Genomic DNA, 17,405 nt, shown 5'->3' with positions numbered 1-17,405 from the left:
AAAATTTATATTCTTCAAAATCTAAAATCCACTTTTTGTGATTTATTCATTTATATAACTCTTTCCCTCTCTTTCTCCCTCCTAAACTTCTCTCTTTTATTAAACCACCCAAATCATCCAAATAATAACTCATATTTCATATCATATTTCACATCTTATATTACATCTCACAGTACATCTTACATCCTAGAAATCCAATTCATACTCATATCTCAATCTCTATCAATGTTCATAGCCTAATCATAATATTTTATACTCTGTATCTATTGGGTTTCTTGAGACCAGAAAGAGCATCAGATTGAATTGATTGATTCTCTAGCTAAGCAGTTAAGCTGCGAGTATATATTCAAAAAATGAAGGAATAGGCTTAGGTATTCGGCCTTCGGAATTAAAGTGCTTTGAAATCAAAATATTGAAAGCAAACAAACAGTATACCAAAAAGGAAAGAATGAATTAAAAGTTGAGTTTTGTTTGCTCCTTATATGCATCATGCAATATATATGCATATGCTGCCAAGATCCCAGGAGGTCAACAGTATCTGTTTAAGTATATACATATATTATCTACCTAGTACTTGTAGTTTAATATATTTATTTATTTATTTTATCTTTATAACTAGATAATCTTACTAGATAAATGTTTTCTTTTTCATTTATCAAGTTAAACAAAATTAATACAAAAAAGAGATAAATAAAAATAAAATAAAAAGAAAAAGATTTTAAGTTCTAATAATAAAATCTCATCAAGGTTTATATTTATATATTGTTTAAACCGAATGAAAATATCTATAATTCATAAATCTCTAATGATTCCCTTCTATAGGTACATACATAAAATCCCTAAATAGTTGCCTCAAAAACCAAACTCACACCATCATCACCCGCCGTAACGATTTTTCCCCCATCACCCTGCACAAAGCCTAACACACCACCACCTTCACCATCACCCCTATGACCCTTCCATTCCCTTACAAATCCCGAATTAGCCATTCCTGTCCCACCCCTCGTATCCCACCTCCTAACCACACCATCCATACCACAACTCGTCAGGAGCCAACCACCCGATTGTGCATTCTTGACAAATTCCACTTTCACCACGCTATACTCCTCATGCGCTTCTTTGATATGACGACGAACTGCGAAACGATGCGCAGAGTCAAAAAGAGCTATGCTACCATCTACGCTACCAGCGGCCATGAGTGTTAAGGGTGGTTGAGCGAAAGCGATAGATTCAACCCCATCACCTTGTGCTTGTAAATCTGCGAGGATTTGACCGGCTTGTCCTGCTGATGCTGCGGTTCCACTTGCTTTTCCACCGGCTTGTTTTCCACCTTTAATTTTCGATGCAGCGCCTGCACCACTTCTTCCAGCTGGGGCTGCTCCAGAAGAATCTCCTAATCGAGGTAATCCGACGACTTTGATTGAACCACCTGCTCCACCTACCGCAACAAAAGCACCAGTTGGCGCAATCCCTACACTGAATAAACCACCCTCAACCGCAAATCTCTGGTCCAATGCCGTAAGACCCACAACCGTCTGTCCACTCTCTCCTTGCGTCAAACCTGCCGCGGCCGCCTCTCCAAAAACATCCCAAACATATAAACTCCCATCCTCACTAACCGTGGCCAATAATTTCCCATCCGGTGACCAAGCCCCCGCAGTACAAGACTCAGTATGTAAGAAATAACTCTGCATCATCTGCAACGGAGCATCCTTCTGACTTGGATCGACAGTATAAACCCACACACTCCCATCATTTGCGCCCAAGGCAAAAGTATTCGGGGATTTCTCATACGGACAAGCGATCAACCAATTGATTTCCTCAACTTCCTGCGCTTCAGTGTAGAATTTCCATTTACTCCCATTCGTAACATACGCTCTTAATTTCCCATCCAATCCTCCAGAAAGCAGAAATTTCCCATCCGGCAACGTAAATGCCAGCGCATTAATCGAATCCGTATGACCCTCCAATTTAAAAATTGGTTCTAAACCCCTCCTCTCGACGCGCTCATTCGGATTACTCTGATAACTAGCTGGAAGCACGGGACTAGGTTCGGGCGTCGCATCGAAAATGTATCCAACGCCAGGAGCATCATCACCGTCACTACCACCCGTAGCTATAATTTCCGGTCGTGTAGGATGTTGGGCTATGCAGAAGATGGAATCTTTATGATGATCCATGTGTGCGACGGAATCGTTTTGAAGTTGGTATTCTTCTTGCATGAAATCATCTTCGTTTTCACCTTCGCCTTGGGCTTCTTCATCATCCCCGGAATCCATGGCTGCGTCTCCGTCTACATCTTCGATTTCTTCGGCCGCGTCGGCGGGATCGAACATTTCGTTGTCGTCTTCGTTGATGAGATCATCGTCATGGGGGTGATGTGAAGCTGACATTGTGAGTATTGGGTTTTTGATTTGTTTGGGGGTATAAAGGGAGTATTGAAGTGAAAAGTATGTTGAAAGTTAAAACTGCAGATTTCGTCAAGATAACCTTTGAAATTGTTTTCTCCGGAGTTCGAAAATGCTTGATAATCTTTTTTTCCCTGGGTTCTGTTTATTTTGCCCCGCGACGCACGGACCAATAGGATTCTGCCCCTCCATTTCCATCTTTAGTATCAAAGTTTCGATATCCCCGACATAAGCTTACAAATATTAAGTAGCATTTCAGAATCCTGCACCTACAGTTTGTGTTTCAATGTTGAAACACAAACTCCAATTCTTCTCATCTCCGAATTCCTGTATAATATTAGTTCGGATTTAAGTTACGTCTGTACTCTAGAAGTTTTCAGTAAGCTTATCTCTTCAGTACGTATGTACTGTGTAGTAAGCACACATGAGTATCAAAGATATAGTAATTAAAGCTTCAATTTATCCCGCTATACATAAACGTATTTATCTTCCTGTATATAAAAACACATTATTAGAAAGTTCTTCAGTAGAACCTCCACATTACAGCATCTGCCTCTGTCTTCAACGGCTCCCTCTAACGTCTACTCTCCCTCTGCCGTTCACCTCACAATTTTGCACCCTTAGCTCTTCTCGCCTCCTTTTCTTTATCCCTCAATAATCTCCTCAAAATCTTTCCACTAGGACTCTTAGGAATAACATCAATAAACTCCACACCGCCCTTTAACCACTTATGCCTCGCTTTATGGCTTTCTACCCATTTCATGATATCTTTCTTCACCACCAAATCATTCTCTTCTATACCTACTGATGTAGATTTGACAACATATGCTTTAGGTATTTCACCAGCTGCATCATCAGGGATAGGAATGACTGCACAATCGGCGACCGAAGGATGAGCTAGAATATGAGATTCGAGCTCAGCAGGTGCAACTTGGAGACCCTATTCATTTGTGTAAGTTGAATGCGGTCAGGGAATTGGACGACAAAAACTGATTTAATCTTACCTTGACCTTGATGAGTTCCTTAATTCTATCAACGATGAAAACATGTTCATTTCCTGATGGACTCAAGCGAATTTCAGCCTCATCTCCCGTACGCATCCATCTACCATTTCCATCCGTATCCGGAAGGAATGTCTCTTTATTTGCCTTTTCATTGTTGAGATATCCGAGAACTACCGATTTTGATTGTGCTACCAGTTCACCTGGCTTGTTAAGGCCAGTAACTTCAACGCCTTCTGGATTGACTAATTTTACGCGAACTCCTGGGAGTAATGAGCCACAAGATCCAAGCCAGAGATCTTTTCCGGAATTCATGCAAACTACGGTTGATGTTTCGGTTAGACCTATAAGTTATGTTAGATATTTGTTCAGTCCGATCAAAAGGGTAAGGTTAGGTACCATAGCCTTGGATAATGACCCATTTTGGATAGATCTTCTGTAAATCTTGGGCTGTTTCTATGCCTAGAGGCGCTGCTCCTGTAAAAATGCCCCGAACAGAACTCATATCAAATTTCGAGCACACTGATTGGTTGTTTACCATTTGAATAATGATTGGAGGGACCTGATAATAATGAGCTTGGAACTTCCACATTCTATGTAGATGATACTTACTAAAAAGAGACACTGAATTTTGTAGGTTTGAATGCTGTTCAAGAATGTTTTGAGTTCAAACTTGGGAAGGACAATTATCTCATCACCGCGGTAAGTTGTACCCTGGGCTATGACAACTAAGCCATAAATATGGCTTAGAGGAAGAAGACCTAAGGCTACTTCTGTGCTCTTCTCCCATTCATCCCTATAGTTCTGCTCAAATGCTTTGATTTGTAGGACATTCGACATGACATTTTGGTGGCTGATCATGACTCCTTTCTGATAATATTGTTAGCTACTTTCCTCAATTGACAATCGTGATATCCACGACCATTCCAAAGTTTTTCTAATTCAAATTTAGTTAAAAACTTACGGGCAACCCTGAAGTTCCACTTGAGTAACATAAATATGCTGTCTGTCGAGCGGCTTGTCCCTTCTCCATTCTCAATGGCTCCAATTTTTGAAGCTTTTCTCCTGCAGAAATTAAATCATCCGCAGTTTTAAATGGTACCTTCTTGTCTCCAGTAATAACCTTGGGCATATCCAAAATATATATTTGATCATTTTTGATACCTGCGCCCTTTGCAGCTTGAAGAGCAGTCTCGAGTAATGGTATACACTATCCTCAATTAAGATTCGTTTTGAACCCTTGTGAGAACGGAATCTTACCGTGAAAAGTGCTTTGGCCCCAGAAGACTTCAACTGAAATTCTAACTCGGCAGCAGAATATTGAGCATTTGCAGGTGAAACAAGTCCGCCCAATTCGTGAACAGCATATGCCAATGTCATGAAATCAATCTGAGAATCATTAGTTTCTCGTTTGTTTGTGTGTTTGAGCATGTCATCCTACAGTATTGAGTGAGAATACTCCCATTACTTTATCCCATTCTGTTCCGGTATTTGGTTGCCATCCTAATTCTTTCGATAAAGCTCTTGATAAATGCTCAACCCGCTGGGCCTGTTCGAAAATTGTATAAGTTTTTCCTGTGATTCCACATGTGAAAGGATTGCGAGATGATTTAAACGGTTGTCTGCCGTATTTCTCATTTAGCATGAATCGACTGATTGGTATATCATCTGGGATATCTATTCGGGATAATTGTTAGCTACACAATTCCAAGATTTCTTTGCACCATTCACAATCAAAGGAATAATAGTTCCTACATACTCAATGGCGTATTTGGAACCCATGATGGAGGTGTGAAAACCATGATGCTGAATTTATGATATCGTAAGCTCTAGATAAAGCAGGGATGATGACACCGTAATCCTGGGGTAACGTTGAAAAATCAGGGGGTTCCCGAGTTGTTTTGCAGATTAACAAATCAGAAGTTGATATATAGAACTATCTGAATTGAAGTTGGAAGAATTGATCAAACGACTGAGGAAAAAGAGGTTTGCTTTAAGAGGAGAAAGAAAGCCCAGGAGAAAATAGAAACAATCTATGATAACTTTACTTGATCCTGGTGATTTGTTGAAAGCAAATACTATCTATCACTGCTGCTAATGCGGGGTTCGGAGATACCTACTTCAAGATACCTAGTAAGTACAAGTCTATTTGTGTGACGGAGAAGAATACAAGAAGTCTCCTATATAAACTCAAATTTGGCGGGGAAATCCTTGACATAACCAATGGATTCGATTATTCCTTATATTCCATTAAATTAATTGGGTATTCGTATAGAAGAACAAGTAAAATATTCCAAAAACTTTACGGTAACTTACGGATAAATGACGGCAGCCGAGGTACCTGAGTGGAGTAGGGAGTAGATCCAGTATCTTCATTTAAATCTTGTTCCTGGATTAGACGATTCGGTTTTATTGTTCTTGAAGCCAGTTAAGAGCTTGAGGTTCCGATTAGTCCAATCATTTGTACCTAAACACTTGTTCTTCCACCCCCTTCATCCGACCATGTTTGAACAGCAAGCTGATGTCTTGCTGTGTAGCTATCTACTCTGTAGTAGTCTCCGACGTAAAGCATGTCAAAGTTGCTTAACACCGAAAACAGCTCCAGGTACGAGATGGAGACTCCAAAGCGTTGTGGTCAGTGCGACGATCCACATTATCCGCTTTGAACCCGTCATTAGCGGCGGCAATTACTGATAATGGTACGGAGTACGAACCAAATGTCGGGTCAATCTCGAGAGATAGATCAATTTCACGCAATCTTGGAGGATAAAGCGGTAAGAGGGAATACCGACATATAACAGTTATGCGGAATGATCGGAATGTCGGATAAGTCGGTTGCGCAAAAGAAAGGGGTATGGGGTAAGTTAATAACTTCAAAAACTCAATCTTTGCGATCGCGTGAATGACGGAGTTTTCTGCAGCGTTTTCTTGGCTAGAAATGATCATGTAAGCTCTATCTCTGATGCGATGGACGAAGACGATGATAAAGTAACGAGTCTGACGAGCAACATGCCGAGAATAATGGAAATTTGACTTCAAATGCGAGCTGTCAGGATATCATGGTATGAACAGAATATACGGAATATATTTAGGGTTCTGCAGGAAAGACTATGCTGGTATCTTTATTCATGAATGGTATTTGGTAGCAATCTATTGGATATTCAAGGAAATGTGTATGGTATTCGTGGTTTGTTCATACATACTATTGTTGACAGCATTTCCTATTTGTAAGATGAAAACTATCCAACGTGTTCTGGGTTAAGCAAGTGTGTCACAATCTACTGATCATTAATGAGTCGGGATGAGTTGAGTCGGGGACAGATATATCTTGATATACAACCCAAGAGGGATAAGAGAGGTTGGAAACCCTTTCTCTATATGTTTTTTATACATTTTGTGTTTGGCTGGAGAAAAGGCATGGAGCTACCTCACTCACTATAGTAATCTTGCATCAAATAATTTGGGTCTGGGTAAAGAGAGTTATCGAACAACACAGTCTTTGGTTCAAATATGCATTTCTTCAAGTCACGGGTAGTTCAAAAAGTGTTTTATTTGCCTGTTAGGATGAATGATCAAGGAATCATCTCATAGTCTTTCATTGCATCAGAAGTATTAATGTCTTCTCTCATTTCTTTGGCATATATGAGTGGTCAATGGATGATTGCAATCAGAATGGAGGATCTACTCGGTGACTGATGGTGTTGTTTTATATATCATCCTCAAAAACAGTGAATTTGAGAAATGATCATCATTGCTTCTGAAGCATTTGTCGTTTGGGAAGTCAGTCTCTATCCGTTCGAACCACTAAACACCATCATACGGAGTGAGGTCGAGTAATATCACATTGATCAATCTCCTCTATATAAAAATTTCCATACCTTTACTTAACATCTTTAGGATCATGACTTGATTTTGTCCTTTTGATCTTCAATTGTATATTCTCCAAATTCACTTGTACCATTCGATCTCCCTATGAATCATTTTCTTAACTTAGGAGATAAAAGAAACTTTTTTTTTTTTTTTAAGAAACTTTGGTGAATTTAGAAGTTTGAGGCTTCTGGTGTGGAAACTGTAATTCAGCCTCCTGCACATTACTTTTTTCTCATGTATGAACAGTAAACAACTTCAGATGGGTGTAAATCATTCTAGGACTCTTTCCTTGTTGATCAAGTTAAACACTCAACCTTACGTAATTTATCTTATCGAGGTCCAATTACCATTTGAGGAGAAAAAGACGGTAGGGTGAATATCTGGGGAAGTCACGCTAGTGATAGTGCCATTTGAACCTCGATACTTGGTAGTTGGGCCTTCTGTCAGTCGAATTGATTCCTATTTCCCTCTACCGCTTTTCTTTTTTCCTCAATTATTACACTTTGTTACTTTCCCCCATTCTAGTTTCTTTTCACTTCAAGGTATTGCTAAGATACATTCGTGTTCATTCATTATTAAAACATTCTTTAAACTACCTAGTACTATTAGAATCCTTTGATAGGCTCAATAAGATTTCTTTGAAAGAGCACCAGCAACAAGATCATACGAATTTTTCTAAGACCTCTATCTCTGACATTACGCATCCTTCTAGTTCGGGTTTGATGACTACACCACCTTCTGTTCCTGATACCGATGAGGTAGGATGGAGAAATAATACTTCCCCACAACCTTGACATTTCCCGAACTAAGCACACTTCCTACCTCATCTTTCAAACCAAACTTCTCTTTAAATGTCTGTCTCTGAGGTCAATCATTCCTTTACTATGACTACTTTGCTCGTATATCATTTATCACCACTTCTCTCTTTGTATGGATGTTTTTCTCTTCGAGGCAAGGAAATTCACTTGAACAAGACATCCATTTCATCTTATGATCATGCCTATTTTACTTCCACAGTGGTTCCGGCTATGCCGACTTTTAAATTTTGAAGAATCTTAGCTTCTTTGTGAACGAAGGTCAATCTACGCAGAATGAGGATGGTACTTGGTTTGGTTCCAGTCTTTCTTCTGTGCCACCTAGCCCGTCAGACACACCATCACCTCTTCCTACCAGTCGCAAAGTCATTCCACATGATAGAACTACTCGGAGCAGTCAAAGTGTTGTCCAACAGCCCACAATGGATCATTTCTTTGCCAGAGGCCATAAATCACTGGTTCCTACCAAGCGCAAGGCTATGGCCAACAGTGATGAAGAGTTCTTCCTTGACGCCGCTCAACAATCATCACAACCTCCACACAAGAAGACCACCGCTACATCCGCTCGTAAGCCTCATCAGCCAAATGCTCCCAAAACTCGAAAACCCGTAACCAAGACTAAGGAGCTACCTTCTCTCGAAAATGCAACCCTGAGCAAACCAGAAGCTTGGGGTCAGCCTGAGGTATGGGCTCAAAAGCGTCAGCAACTTTGTTCCTCACTTCCTTATCATAGAGGATACGAATCCGCTGCATATAGGACTAATGGCATAATTACTGGCTTCCTGGCAAACCAAGGAATTGGTCCACGTGATGTTTTCACAGAAGATATCTACATCACTGGAGTGTAGGTTGTTCAGAATCCAATGATGCCTGATTCATGCTCACACATGGACAGCGGCGGTGGCAAGGAAAAAGGTGAAGGTGGTGAAACCAAGCAAGTCAAGGACCAAAATGTCAGCTCGATTGCCATTTCCTTCCAGCGTACCATGGAGGCCAAGCTACCAGTTGCAATAATTGCTGGTAAGTATTATTGTGAACACATGAAACTCTCATATTTCCATACTAATCCATTTATAGGTCAGCGTAATCCTATCTGTCCCGTCAAGCTTACTCACCATTTTAATGTACTTGACTTTTTTCATATCACTGATGTTTGGTGTGAGCTTTTAAACGGTCTCAAAGTCTGGAAAGCCCGGATGGAAAAGATAGACCTAAAAAAGCGATCCTGGTGGTCGCCTGTCAACTCTGTCGCCCATCTATCCCAAGGTTATGATGGTATAAAGACCGTTGTTCAGACGTGTCATGATTGCAATACTCCATGCAAGACTATCTACACGCAAGATTGGACTTGTAGAAGCCCTCAGTGCGAATCATTTTACGTTTTTGATCATAAAGTTGATGTCAATGACCCTCAGTACAGTGAGGATTTCTTATAGGAGCGAACTCCATACACCGGTGCTCCTCCTCCCCCTTTGCGACCTGAGCCTGTCACTGATGCAGACTTTGTCGGTGAAGATGTATTTGGTGTTGAGGAACGATGCAAGCAAGTAATTGTTTGTCCAAAATGTCACGGATGTATCCGTCGTCTGGAATGGCGTCAATGGACTTGCGAGACTGCCGGTTGTGATTTCACCCACACCATCACACAAATCCCTGTTCCCCTCTCCAAAGTCCTCTTAGCTACTGATTTTATCGCTGACAAGAGTCCATTGGACTTTGCTCATGAATCGGTTGGCGTTAATCAAAAGCCTATTGCACACTATGATGTTTATGGGCTCAAGATTCCTGGCGAAACAATTCCGGCTGGCTGGATTCAGATTTTCCGTTCTAATGGCCTTGTCAATTCCCAACCCGGTGGACCAAATGATCTCTATCTGGGGATGCAGAAGGATGAGTATAAGCTTCGCAGAGGCCCTGCTCGACACCCTGGTCGTGAGTTTCTCTTATCACCGTCGTCGCAGTGTCGTTTTTCTAAACTTCAGCAGTTCCAATGGAGATTGTGACAGCACATTTTACATCCAATTGTGTAAGCATTCTTTGACTTTGGGGGTTTTCTATTGCTTATTTGGGTAATATAGGGTGCTCCATACAAGTGTTTGATTGCACATGAAGCCAATTCCTTTGAGGATGCACCAGCACCTATCCTTAAGGCCATGCAAAGAATGACATGGGCTGGAAAACAAGCATTTGTAGGAAAGGATAATGCCGAATTCACTCCTTTTAATGAAATCTTGTGTCTTGGATATTTCGAAAATATGCACATTGGTGTATGTTCTCTCCTTTTCTTATTTTGACAGATGTACTGACATATTATAGTATCACGATGATGGAGAAGACACACTTGGTGAGACTGTTGCTACCTTATCATTAGGAGCTTCCTCAACTATGTGTTTTCGACCAAAGAACAAGAGCACAATTGGTGGTATTCTCAAAGCAAACAAGGGCTCCAAAGCTTCCAAGAAAGATTACGTCAAAGTCACTTTAAACCATGGCGATATTATTATTATACATGGATCTGGTATTCACAAGTACTACGAAGTAAACTCCATTCAAAATCACACAACATATGATATTAACCAATCTTCCAAGCACGCCGTCACACCTTATAGACTCCTAAGATTTGCACTTACTTGCCGATACGTCAAGCCTGAGCTACCGAGTCCCGAAGACCGTATTCTATGTGCACAAAAAAGTGCTCTTCCCGCCAATTTTGCCGATCATGCTTATGACGGCGATATTGATGTAAAAGAGACGGCAAACCGTCTAATCACAGAAGACGACGACGAATTCACCAAGCTCAAAAAATGGATCATCGCTAAGAAATTAGCTGGTGAACTTAACACGGCCGAATGTGCAGAATTACGGGAGATTCTTCTTCGCAAATAAGCACTCTACATGTACAAATCTTGCTCCATTTTGCTTTTCTCATCTGATTAATATATTAAAATCTACTTACATATTATTGCGAGATTTGCTTAAAAGGGTGAACGTTATTTATGACTTACAATATGATGACATTCCGACAGCTAGGGAGGATACTATTTCTAGACGTCGACAGAACGTGACATAAATCATAGACCCAAATCGTAGTCACCAATCTAGATCATAGATCAAAGTGGAAGAATCAAAAATGCTGCAGGTAGTTATGAATCAGTACTCAGAAGCTATCAAAAATTAAGAAAAAAAACCTAAAGCTTTGGATATCTAGTGAGATCTGCAGCAACACCATTCTGATGCACATAATTCACTCCAGCCCGATACAAAATTTCATTAAAACGGTCCTAACGTCAAGTCCTAAAATGAAACGTAAGGTCATGCAGCTGGCACTTCATCAAAATTCGTTTCTTCATTACTTCATAACTCCATGTGCGACTAGTATATAGGGAATGCTTCTTGGTATTTTCCCTCTCGAATCGTTAAACCCCATTTAACCATTTCCCCCTAAAACCATACACATCTACAAGGGATATAAACTTGCCACGGCCGTGACATCTCTTTTGATAATCTCCTGACAAGTTTGCATCTTTTGAAATAACTCCGGATCACCAATGATTCTTGCTGCATTTCTCACCTCTCTGCACGTCTCGTCTAATCTCGTGATGACTCTCACGATAGTTCCTTCAAGTACATCTGTCAACTCTGTAATATTCTTAAAACTCATTCCTCGTGCCCATTCATACACAACTTCCATCAGGCCAAAACGTTCAGGATGAGCTTCAAAATCATTGGATTCGGATGATGGTTGGATGACTTGGTGTAAGAGTTGCATGTCTGTTATTTTTTTCGACAGCTCGAGGATTTTGACCTTGCCCAATTCTAGGGAACTAGGAAGAGTTGGGACGACAGTTGTTTTTTCTTGGAAAATAAAAGCGCTGAGGAGGGAAACAATTTCCTCGGGGGTATAGGCGGAGAGTACATTATCAAGAATGAGTTCTGTGAGGATTAATTCGTCTGCGGAGTGTATCTCGCAAGCGACTTTCCCCTTAAGTTGCACACGGGATGAGTCGTCAATGAAGTCGAGGTCTTTGAGGACTTGAATTCTTTGCTCGTAGTCCGGTAAAAGTTGAAGATTATTGTCGGACATTAGCTGACGTAGTTGAATGATATTGGCTTGAATTAGCCATTGATCGTGACACATTGCGAACTAAAAATGAGTCTGTTAGTATATATATATATATATCGCAATGATGCAGATAAAAAATTGGAGGAACTCTTACATGTTTCAAGAATGAGGGACAACTCAAGCAAATAGCGTTTTGGGCAATGGTAGCTTGTTGTACGCGCTTCACAAGATTTTCCCTCAATTGGAGAACCTTTATCTTAGACCAGTCTAATTCATCCCATACATCGCTCTCCCAAGATGAACACAAACCAAAAACTTTCTGTTTAGCGTTCTCATAAACTTCACCGCTTTGAAATATATCAGGAATTACTCCCTTTACAATCGTATCCGTGACACACTCCAGATCATTGACAAAAACATAACAAGTCTTGGTAGTAATATGTTTCTTAAAAAGTGGAAGCTTGGTGAACATCCCCCTGAACTTTGGCACGAATGGTAACAAATCAGTCGTATCCCACTGATCTCGTCTTGTTCTGATTTCTAGAACATGGAGAGATAGGCCATTTATGTCTATGGCTCCATCACGAAGAAGGATACCAGGTGTGCGAACACCGTCTTTGTGGTAAACCACCAAACGACCTTTAACGAACATCCGGCGACCAATAGCAGTTGCCAGTGACCCAATATGGATATCAAGAGTAATTTGCTTGTAGGCTTGAATTGCTTCATGGCAAGCATCCAGATCCTGTTCACAAATATTGCAAGGCTCTCTCTGGATTTTAGCCAGGTCTGCCTCGGATACCTTGACCGCTTTTTCATGTTCTGGTAGAAGTTGTTGAGTAGCATGTTCACTAAAACTTCTTTTAATCATTTCTTCAATCTTCAAAGCCTCAACTCGCAGTAGATTGAGTATCATGTTATACGTCAGTCGGAATTGCGAGCGAAGCTTTGAGGGTTCACCGAGTATCATTTGACGAAGTTCAGTGACAGGTGGAGCTTCACCACCTCCTGGAGCCACGATTATGACCGAACCAACGGTATCTAAACCACGGCGACCTGCTCTACCAGCCATTTGAGTATATTCACCGGGTAACAGGTTTCGAAAGGATTGTCCATCGTGCTTACGATAGCCGGAAAAGACAACCGTTCTAGTTGGCAGATTCAAACCCATAGCAAATGTTTCTGTGGCGAAAAGCACTTTAACCAAGGTCTGTGCGAATAACATCTCAACGATTTCCTTCACTATAGGCAGAAGACCACCATGGTGAACAGCAATACCTCTTCCGAGTAAATCTCGTAATCGAACGATTTGTGGTAATAGTCGGTCCTCTGGCTTAAGTCGAGCAATGGACTTCTCAATAGTCATATGTATGGCACTCTTTTCAGTAGCCGTACAGAAATCTTGATTGCTTAGAGCATCCGCGTTCTCCTCGCATCTCTTCTTGGAAAAGACGAAAATACAGGCTGGGAGTAAGTTCTCCTTTTTGAGATACTGAACTAGATGTACCCACAATGTCTTATCTTGAGCAGCTGTTGTTCGACCTCCAGGTCTACCGCCGCGTCCCATGTGTCCTGGATTATGGCTAGCACGAGGAGGTCCGCTACCACCACGACCACCTCGTTGTTGCGTTCCTCCACGTTGTTGAGGACCACCCCCTCGTTGTGCGCCACCACGCCCATTCTGGCCTCTGCCTCTTTGGTTTCCTCCTCCACGAGCATTCGTGGGCTCTGGTGCAGGTAGAGCCTTTGTCTTATCTCTGCCAGATAGTACATCGTTTGCGGATTTCCAGCCCTTTTCGATGAATTTCTTGTCTGCATCCACGATCTTGTGAACGCCTTTATCAGCCCAAAGATAATGTTCTAGTGGCACTGGTCTCTTCGGGGTCGAGATAACATAAATGTCTTTCTTTTTAGTCCTTCCAACCCAAGACGCAAATTCGTAGGTATTCGGAACGGTTGCAGACAACAAAATTAACGTTACATGTTCTGGCAACATGATAATGACTTCTTCCCAAACGACTCCCCTCTCTAAATCGTTCACGTAATGTACTTCATCAAAAATTACAAACTCCACGTCTCGAATTAGATCAGCTCCTCTGTAAAGCATACTCCTCAAGATCTCCGTGGTCATGATAAGACAGCTAGCCTCGGCGTTAATCTGTACGTCCCCAGTAAGAATTCCAACCTCATCGAAAACTTGTCGAAAGTCTCGGAACTTTTGATTACTTAATGCCTTGATCGGAGAAGTATAAATTGCCTTGGTCATATGTTTAGCGGCAAGAGCAATAGCATACTCTGCTACTACTGTCTTTCCTGCCGATGTATGTGCAGCAACAAATACCGAGTCGCCGCTTTCCAGGTGATATACGGCTTCTTTTTGGAATGTGTCCAACTCGAATGGCCAGTCTCTTGCCATATCAGGTACCAATTCTCTGAAATTTGGAATATCTCTCTTGACATCAACCATATGTGCCCATTCTCTTCCTCCTCTCTTCGTGCTTGACGTTGCGAGGGCGCCATGGGGCTCTAAGGCGGGGAATTCGACTGGTAACATAGAATCAATATCATCTTCTTCATCGTCATCAGAGCTTTCCGAAGAAGCTTCGTCTTTCATAGCACCATCTGCTCCATTTGTGGACACTTCTTCCGCCGGTTCTTCCTCTAAGACATTTTTCACGTCTTCTGCCTCTTTCTCGTCAACCTCCTCCTTCTTTTCAAACTTCAAGCCCCTAGTAAATCCTGGTGGTATACTCAACAAACCATCCTCACCACCAAAATTTATGATTCTTTCTAAGCTCTTTTTCTGTGGCACTGTGTTGTCAACTCTTCCAACTTGTTCCTCCAGAGCAGCCGCAGCTTCCACAGCATCCAATCCACCCGGTGCGAACGGAAAGAAGCCTGCTGCACCTCTTACAAAATCTGCCCTATTTGCCGGCTTTCTCAGGAAAGATGTGGAATTCTTGGCGGTTGCACTGTTTGCTGGTACTGTAACTTCCTTGTAACCTGTGACTCGGCCTTCCAAACCTTCTCTTGTGAACCGTGTAATTGTACGTGTTTGCGTTGGGGCGAGTTGAAAAAGGTCAGTATAATTTGGTGGTGAGTCCCATCGCCTAAATAGAAATAGGTATTAGTTTTGCAGAAAGGCTATCCCTACTTTTCGCTCATTCACACCTTTTGAACAATCAAATGTGTTCAAACGCTAATGATGGAGATGTTCAAGCAGAAAAAGACTTACTGTTGAAGCTTATTGAGCCATTCTGTAGAAAACGTGGTTGATGGCGTCAGATACTTCTGCTCTAGCTCCCGTTTGAGCTCTTCATGGTTTTTCTTGATGCGTTTGGGTGGACGCTGCTCGTCGAGAATGCTGTCAATCCAGTCATCATCGTGCGATTTGAGATTGAGCTCTGCAAGAGCTGCGACCAGACCTTCTGCCATGGTTGCTTGGAGAGTTCTTGCGCAAACTGAGAAATGTTTCGTAGGTAGCTCTAGGAGCTGCAGCTATTCAGGTACGTGCTGTACAAAATATGGTGGGGGTGGGGTTATAGGCTCCATCACCGAAAAAGGTTGGTTGAGTGATGTCAATGTTTGTTTTCATTGAGAACTATAAAAAGTTATTTACAAAAATTAATTCAAAGATAAAAAATGAAAACTAATTTCTTGGTTTTTCCATATATAAACATTCATCATTCATTGAATTTAACTTGGATTGACGGCTAGAAAATACCTAGTACTTGAAGATATCAGACCCGCCATTAATCATTCAATGTCATATTATTTAGCGGGCTAGTTTGAGTATGGAACACAAACAACCTCTTGCCGTTTGATTGTCGTGAGTAATAACTTTCTTGCAAAATGCTTAGATTATCATGTTAACCACAACGCCCCATAATACTGTGATTGTACAACGTAACGCCAGCCAAAACCTATTTACCATCCTCCGTCCATGTCCATGTCAAAATCCATATCAGCCATAGCTTCTATAGCATCCATATCATCGACGTCCGCTTGTGCGGATTTCTCTGTGTGATGTTTTGCAAGGCGAGCAGGGGCATTCATGTCGTTCTCCACTGCCAGCAGCGCTTCAAGATCATCGTCTAGCATTTCTTCGTTGCCACCTTCCTGTTCTGCTTCTGCTAGTAATGCTTCCAGGTCATCGTCTGGCGGCGCATCTTCTTCAGTTGCGGTGACCTTCTGAGGACCCAATAAACTATTATCACCTCCACCAAACACCGAAGCCGACTGTGCGACTGGTTGTTGTCGCAAGATCCTTGGAGTAGCATCATACATATCATCGAAGTCCGGATCTTGATTTAGGACCGGTGTTCTGGGGCGTGTAGGCACTGCATTTTCAAAAATCGGTGCTATCCTTGATGCCGTTCTTCCCCGCTCATTATCACTCCGTGGAGGAAGTCCTGGTTCGTCAAACAGGGATTCTTCATGCTCCGAATATTTGGGTTTCCCCTCATTAATCCAGTCCATTCTCGCAGATTGTATCATTTTTTTGTGACCTAGCTTTTCAACCATGGCTAATGCGTCAGAAAACTTAGCCTTTGGGAATAGGTCGTCGAGCCAGAGTTGGTAAAATGCAAGGAGTCGGGCCGCATCGGAGTACTATTATCTTGTGAGTATGAAGCCGATGTTCATGATAAGACCTTTATTATACACACCTCATGGCCTTTGCCCTTGAACTTCAAATGATCTGCGGCCTTTTTTCGTAATTTTGGTATTCCTGCAGAAGATAGAAGTCTTAAGATCCATATCAGTATCCCAAGGTCTGGATTTTTGACAATTAAACGTACTTGTGCTCATCAAGTTTCACTCGAGGGACTCTAGGCTTTTTGGTGACTTCGATCTCCTCATCAATACCCAATCCTGCACCAGTTTTTTTATTGCTTGCTGATTCCTTGCCCTTTTCTTTATCTTTACTTCCGGGAACGACGTAATTTTCGCTGAATGGATCATTCGTATCTCCAGCATCATAATCGAAAAGGTCATCAAGATCACCAAATTCATTTCCGCCAACATTGGGCGTTTCAGTTGGAAGTAGCCTTGATGCTGGAGAATCCATCTTGCCGGAGGAAGAAATTACCAACTCGCAGCAGACTTGGAACTATTAAAATCGAAATATAACTCTAATTTCCCTGTGATCTGAAAAATTGTTGTAGGAGACGCGTCTGGGACAAGGGAAGACGCGACAAACTCTAAGGCACAAATCAATTTAAGTCAGGCAAGAATACTCTCAATTCTC

The 17,405-nt window shown here is 41.6% G+C and overlaps 6 protein-coding genes across 6 annotated transcripts; 1 reads left to right on the top strand and 5 right to left on the bottom strand.

The window, feature by feature from the left end:
• Positions 1-839: 839 nt before the first annotated feature.
• On the bottom strand, positions 840-2,393 carry SS1G_11460 (hypothetical protein; the record flags this gene model as incomplete). The annotated part of the gene is made up of 1 exon (XM_001587418.1): positions 840-2,393. The coding sequence occupies one exon, from the start codon at positions 2,391-2,393 to the stop codon at positions 840-842; it is 1,554 nt and encodes a 517-aa protein (XP_001587468.1).
• A 619-nt stretch (positions 2,394-3,012) lies between these two features.
• SS1G_11459 (hypothetical protein) lies at positions 3,013-5,211 on the bottom strand (the record flags this gene model as incomplete). Its single annotated transcript, XM_001587417.1, has 7 exons — positions 3,013-3,348; positions 3,413-3,753; positions 4,123-4,279; positions 4,374-4,619; positions 4,670-4,798; positions 4,851-5,086; positions 5,169-5,211. The coding sequence occupies 7 exons, from the start codon at positions 5,209-5,211 to the stop codon at positions 3,013-3,015; spliced, it is 1,488 nt and encodes a 495-aa protein (XP_001587467.1).
• A 781-nt stretch (positions 5,212-5,992) lies between these two features.
• Positions 5,993-6,802, bottom strand: SS1G_11458 (predicted protein; the record flags this gene model as incomplete). The annotated part of the gene is made up of 2 exons (XM_001587416.1): positions 5,993-6,455; positions 6,747-6,802. 2 exons carry the CDS (start codon positions 6,800-6,802, stop codon positions 5,993-5,995), a joined length of 519 nt encoding a protein of 172 aa, XP_001587466.1.
• Positions 6,803-8,516: 1,714 nt separating this feature from the next.
• SS1G_11457 (hypothetical protein) lies at positions 8,517-10,980 on the top strand (the record flags this gene model as incomplete). Its single annotated transcript, XM_001587415.1, has 7 exons — positions 8,517-8,938; positions 8,990-9,114; positions 9,172-9,252; positions 9,610-10,026; positions 10,077-10,120; positions 10,173-10,361; positions 10,411-10,980. 7 exons carry the CDS (start codon positions 8,517-8,519, stop codon positions 10,978-10,980), a joined length of 1,848 nt encoding a protein of 615 aa, XP_001587465.1.
• Positions 10,981-11,551: 571 nt separating this feature from the next.
• On the bottom strand, positions 11,552-15,592 carry SS1G_11456 (hypothetical protein; the record flags this gene model as incomplete). The annotated part of the gene is made up of 4 exons (XM_001587414.1): positions 11,552-12,238; positions 12,312-14,185; positions 14,267-15,267; positions 15,393-15,592. The coding sequence occupies 4 exons, from the start codon at positions 15,590-15,592 to the stop codon at positions 11,552-11,554; spliced, it is 3,762 nt and encodes a 1,253-aa protein (XP_001587464.1).
• A 492-nt stretch (positions 15,593-16,084) lies between these two features.
• Positions 16,085-17,225, bottom strand: SS1G_11455 (hypothetical protein; the record flags this gene model as incomplete). The annotated part of the gene is made up of 3 exons (XM_001587413.1): positions 16,085-16,768; positions 16,825-16,903; positions 16,957-17,225. 3 exons carry the CDS (start codon positions 17,223-17,225, stop codon positions 16,085-16,087), a joined length of 1,032 nt encoding a protein of 343 aa, XP_001587463.1.
• Positions 17,226-17,405: the final 180 nt, after the last annotated feature.

This window comes from Sclerotinia sclerotiorum, genomic scaffold, assembly GCF_000146945.2.
Source record: "Sclerotinia sclerotiorum 1980 UF-70 scaffold_18 genomic scaffold, whole genome shotgun sequence".
Classification (NCBI taxonomy): domain Eukaryota; kingdom Fungi; phylum Ascomycota; class Leotiomycetes; order Helotiales; family Sclerotiniaceae; genus Sclerotinia; species Sclerotinia sclerotiorum.
The sequence above is the reverse complement of the archived record's forward strand: the minus strand, read 5'-3'. Positions and strand labels throughout refer to the sequence as shown.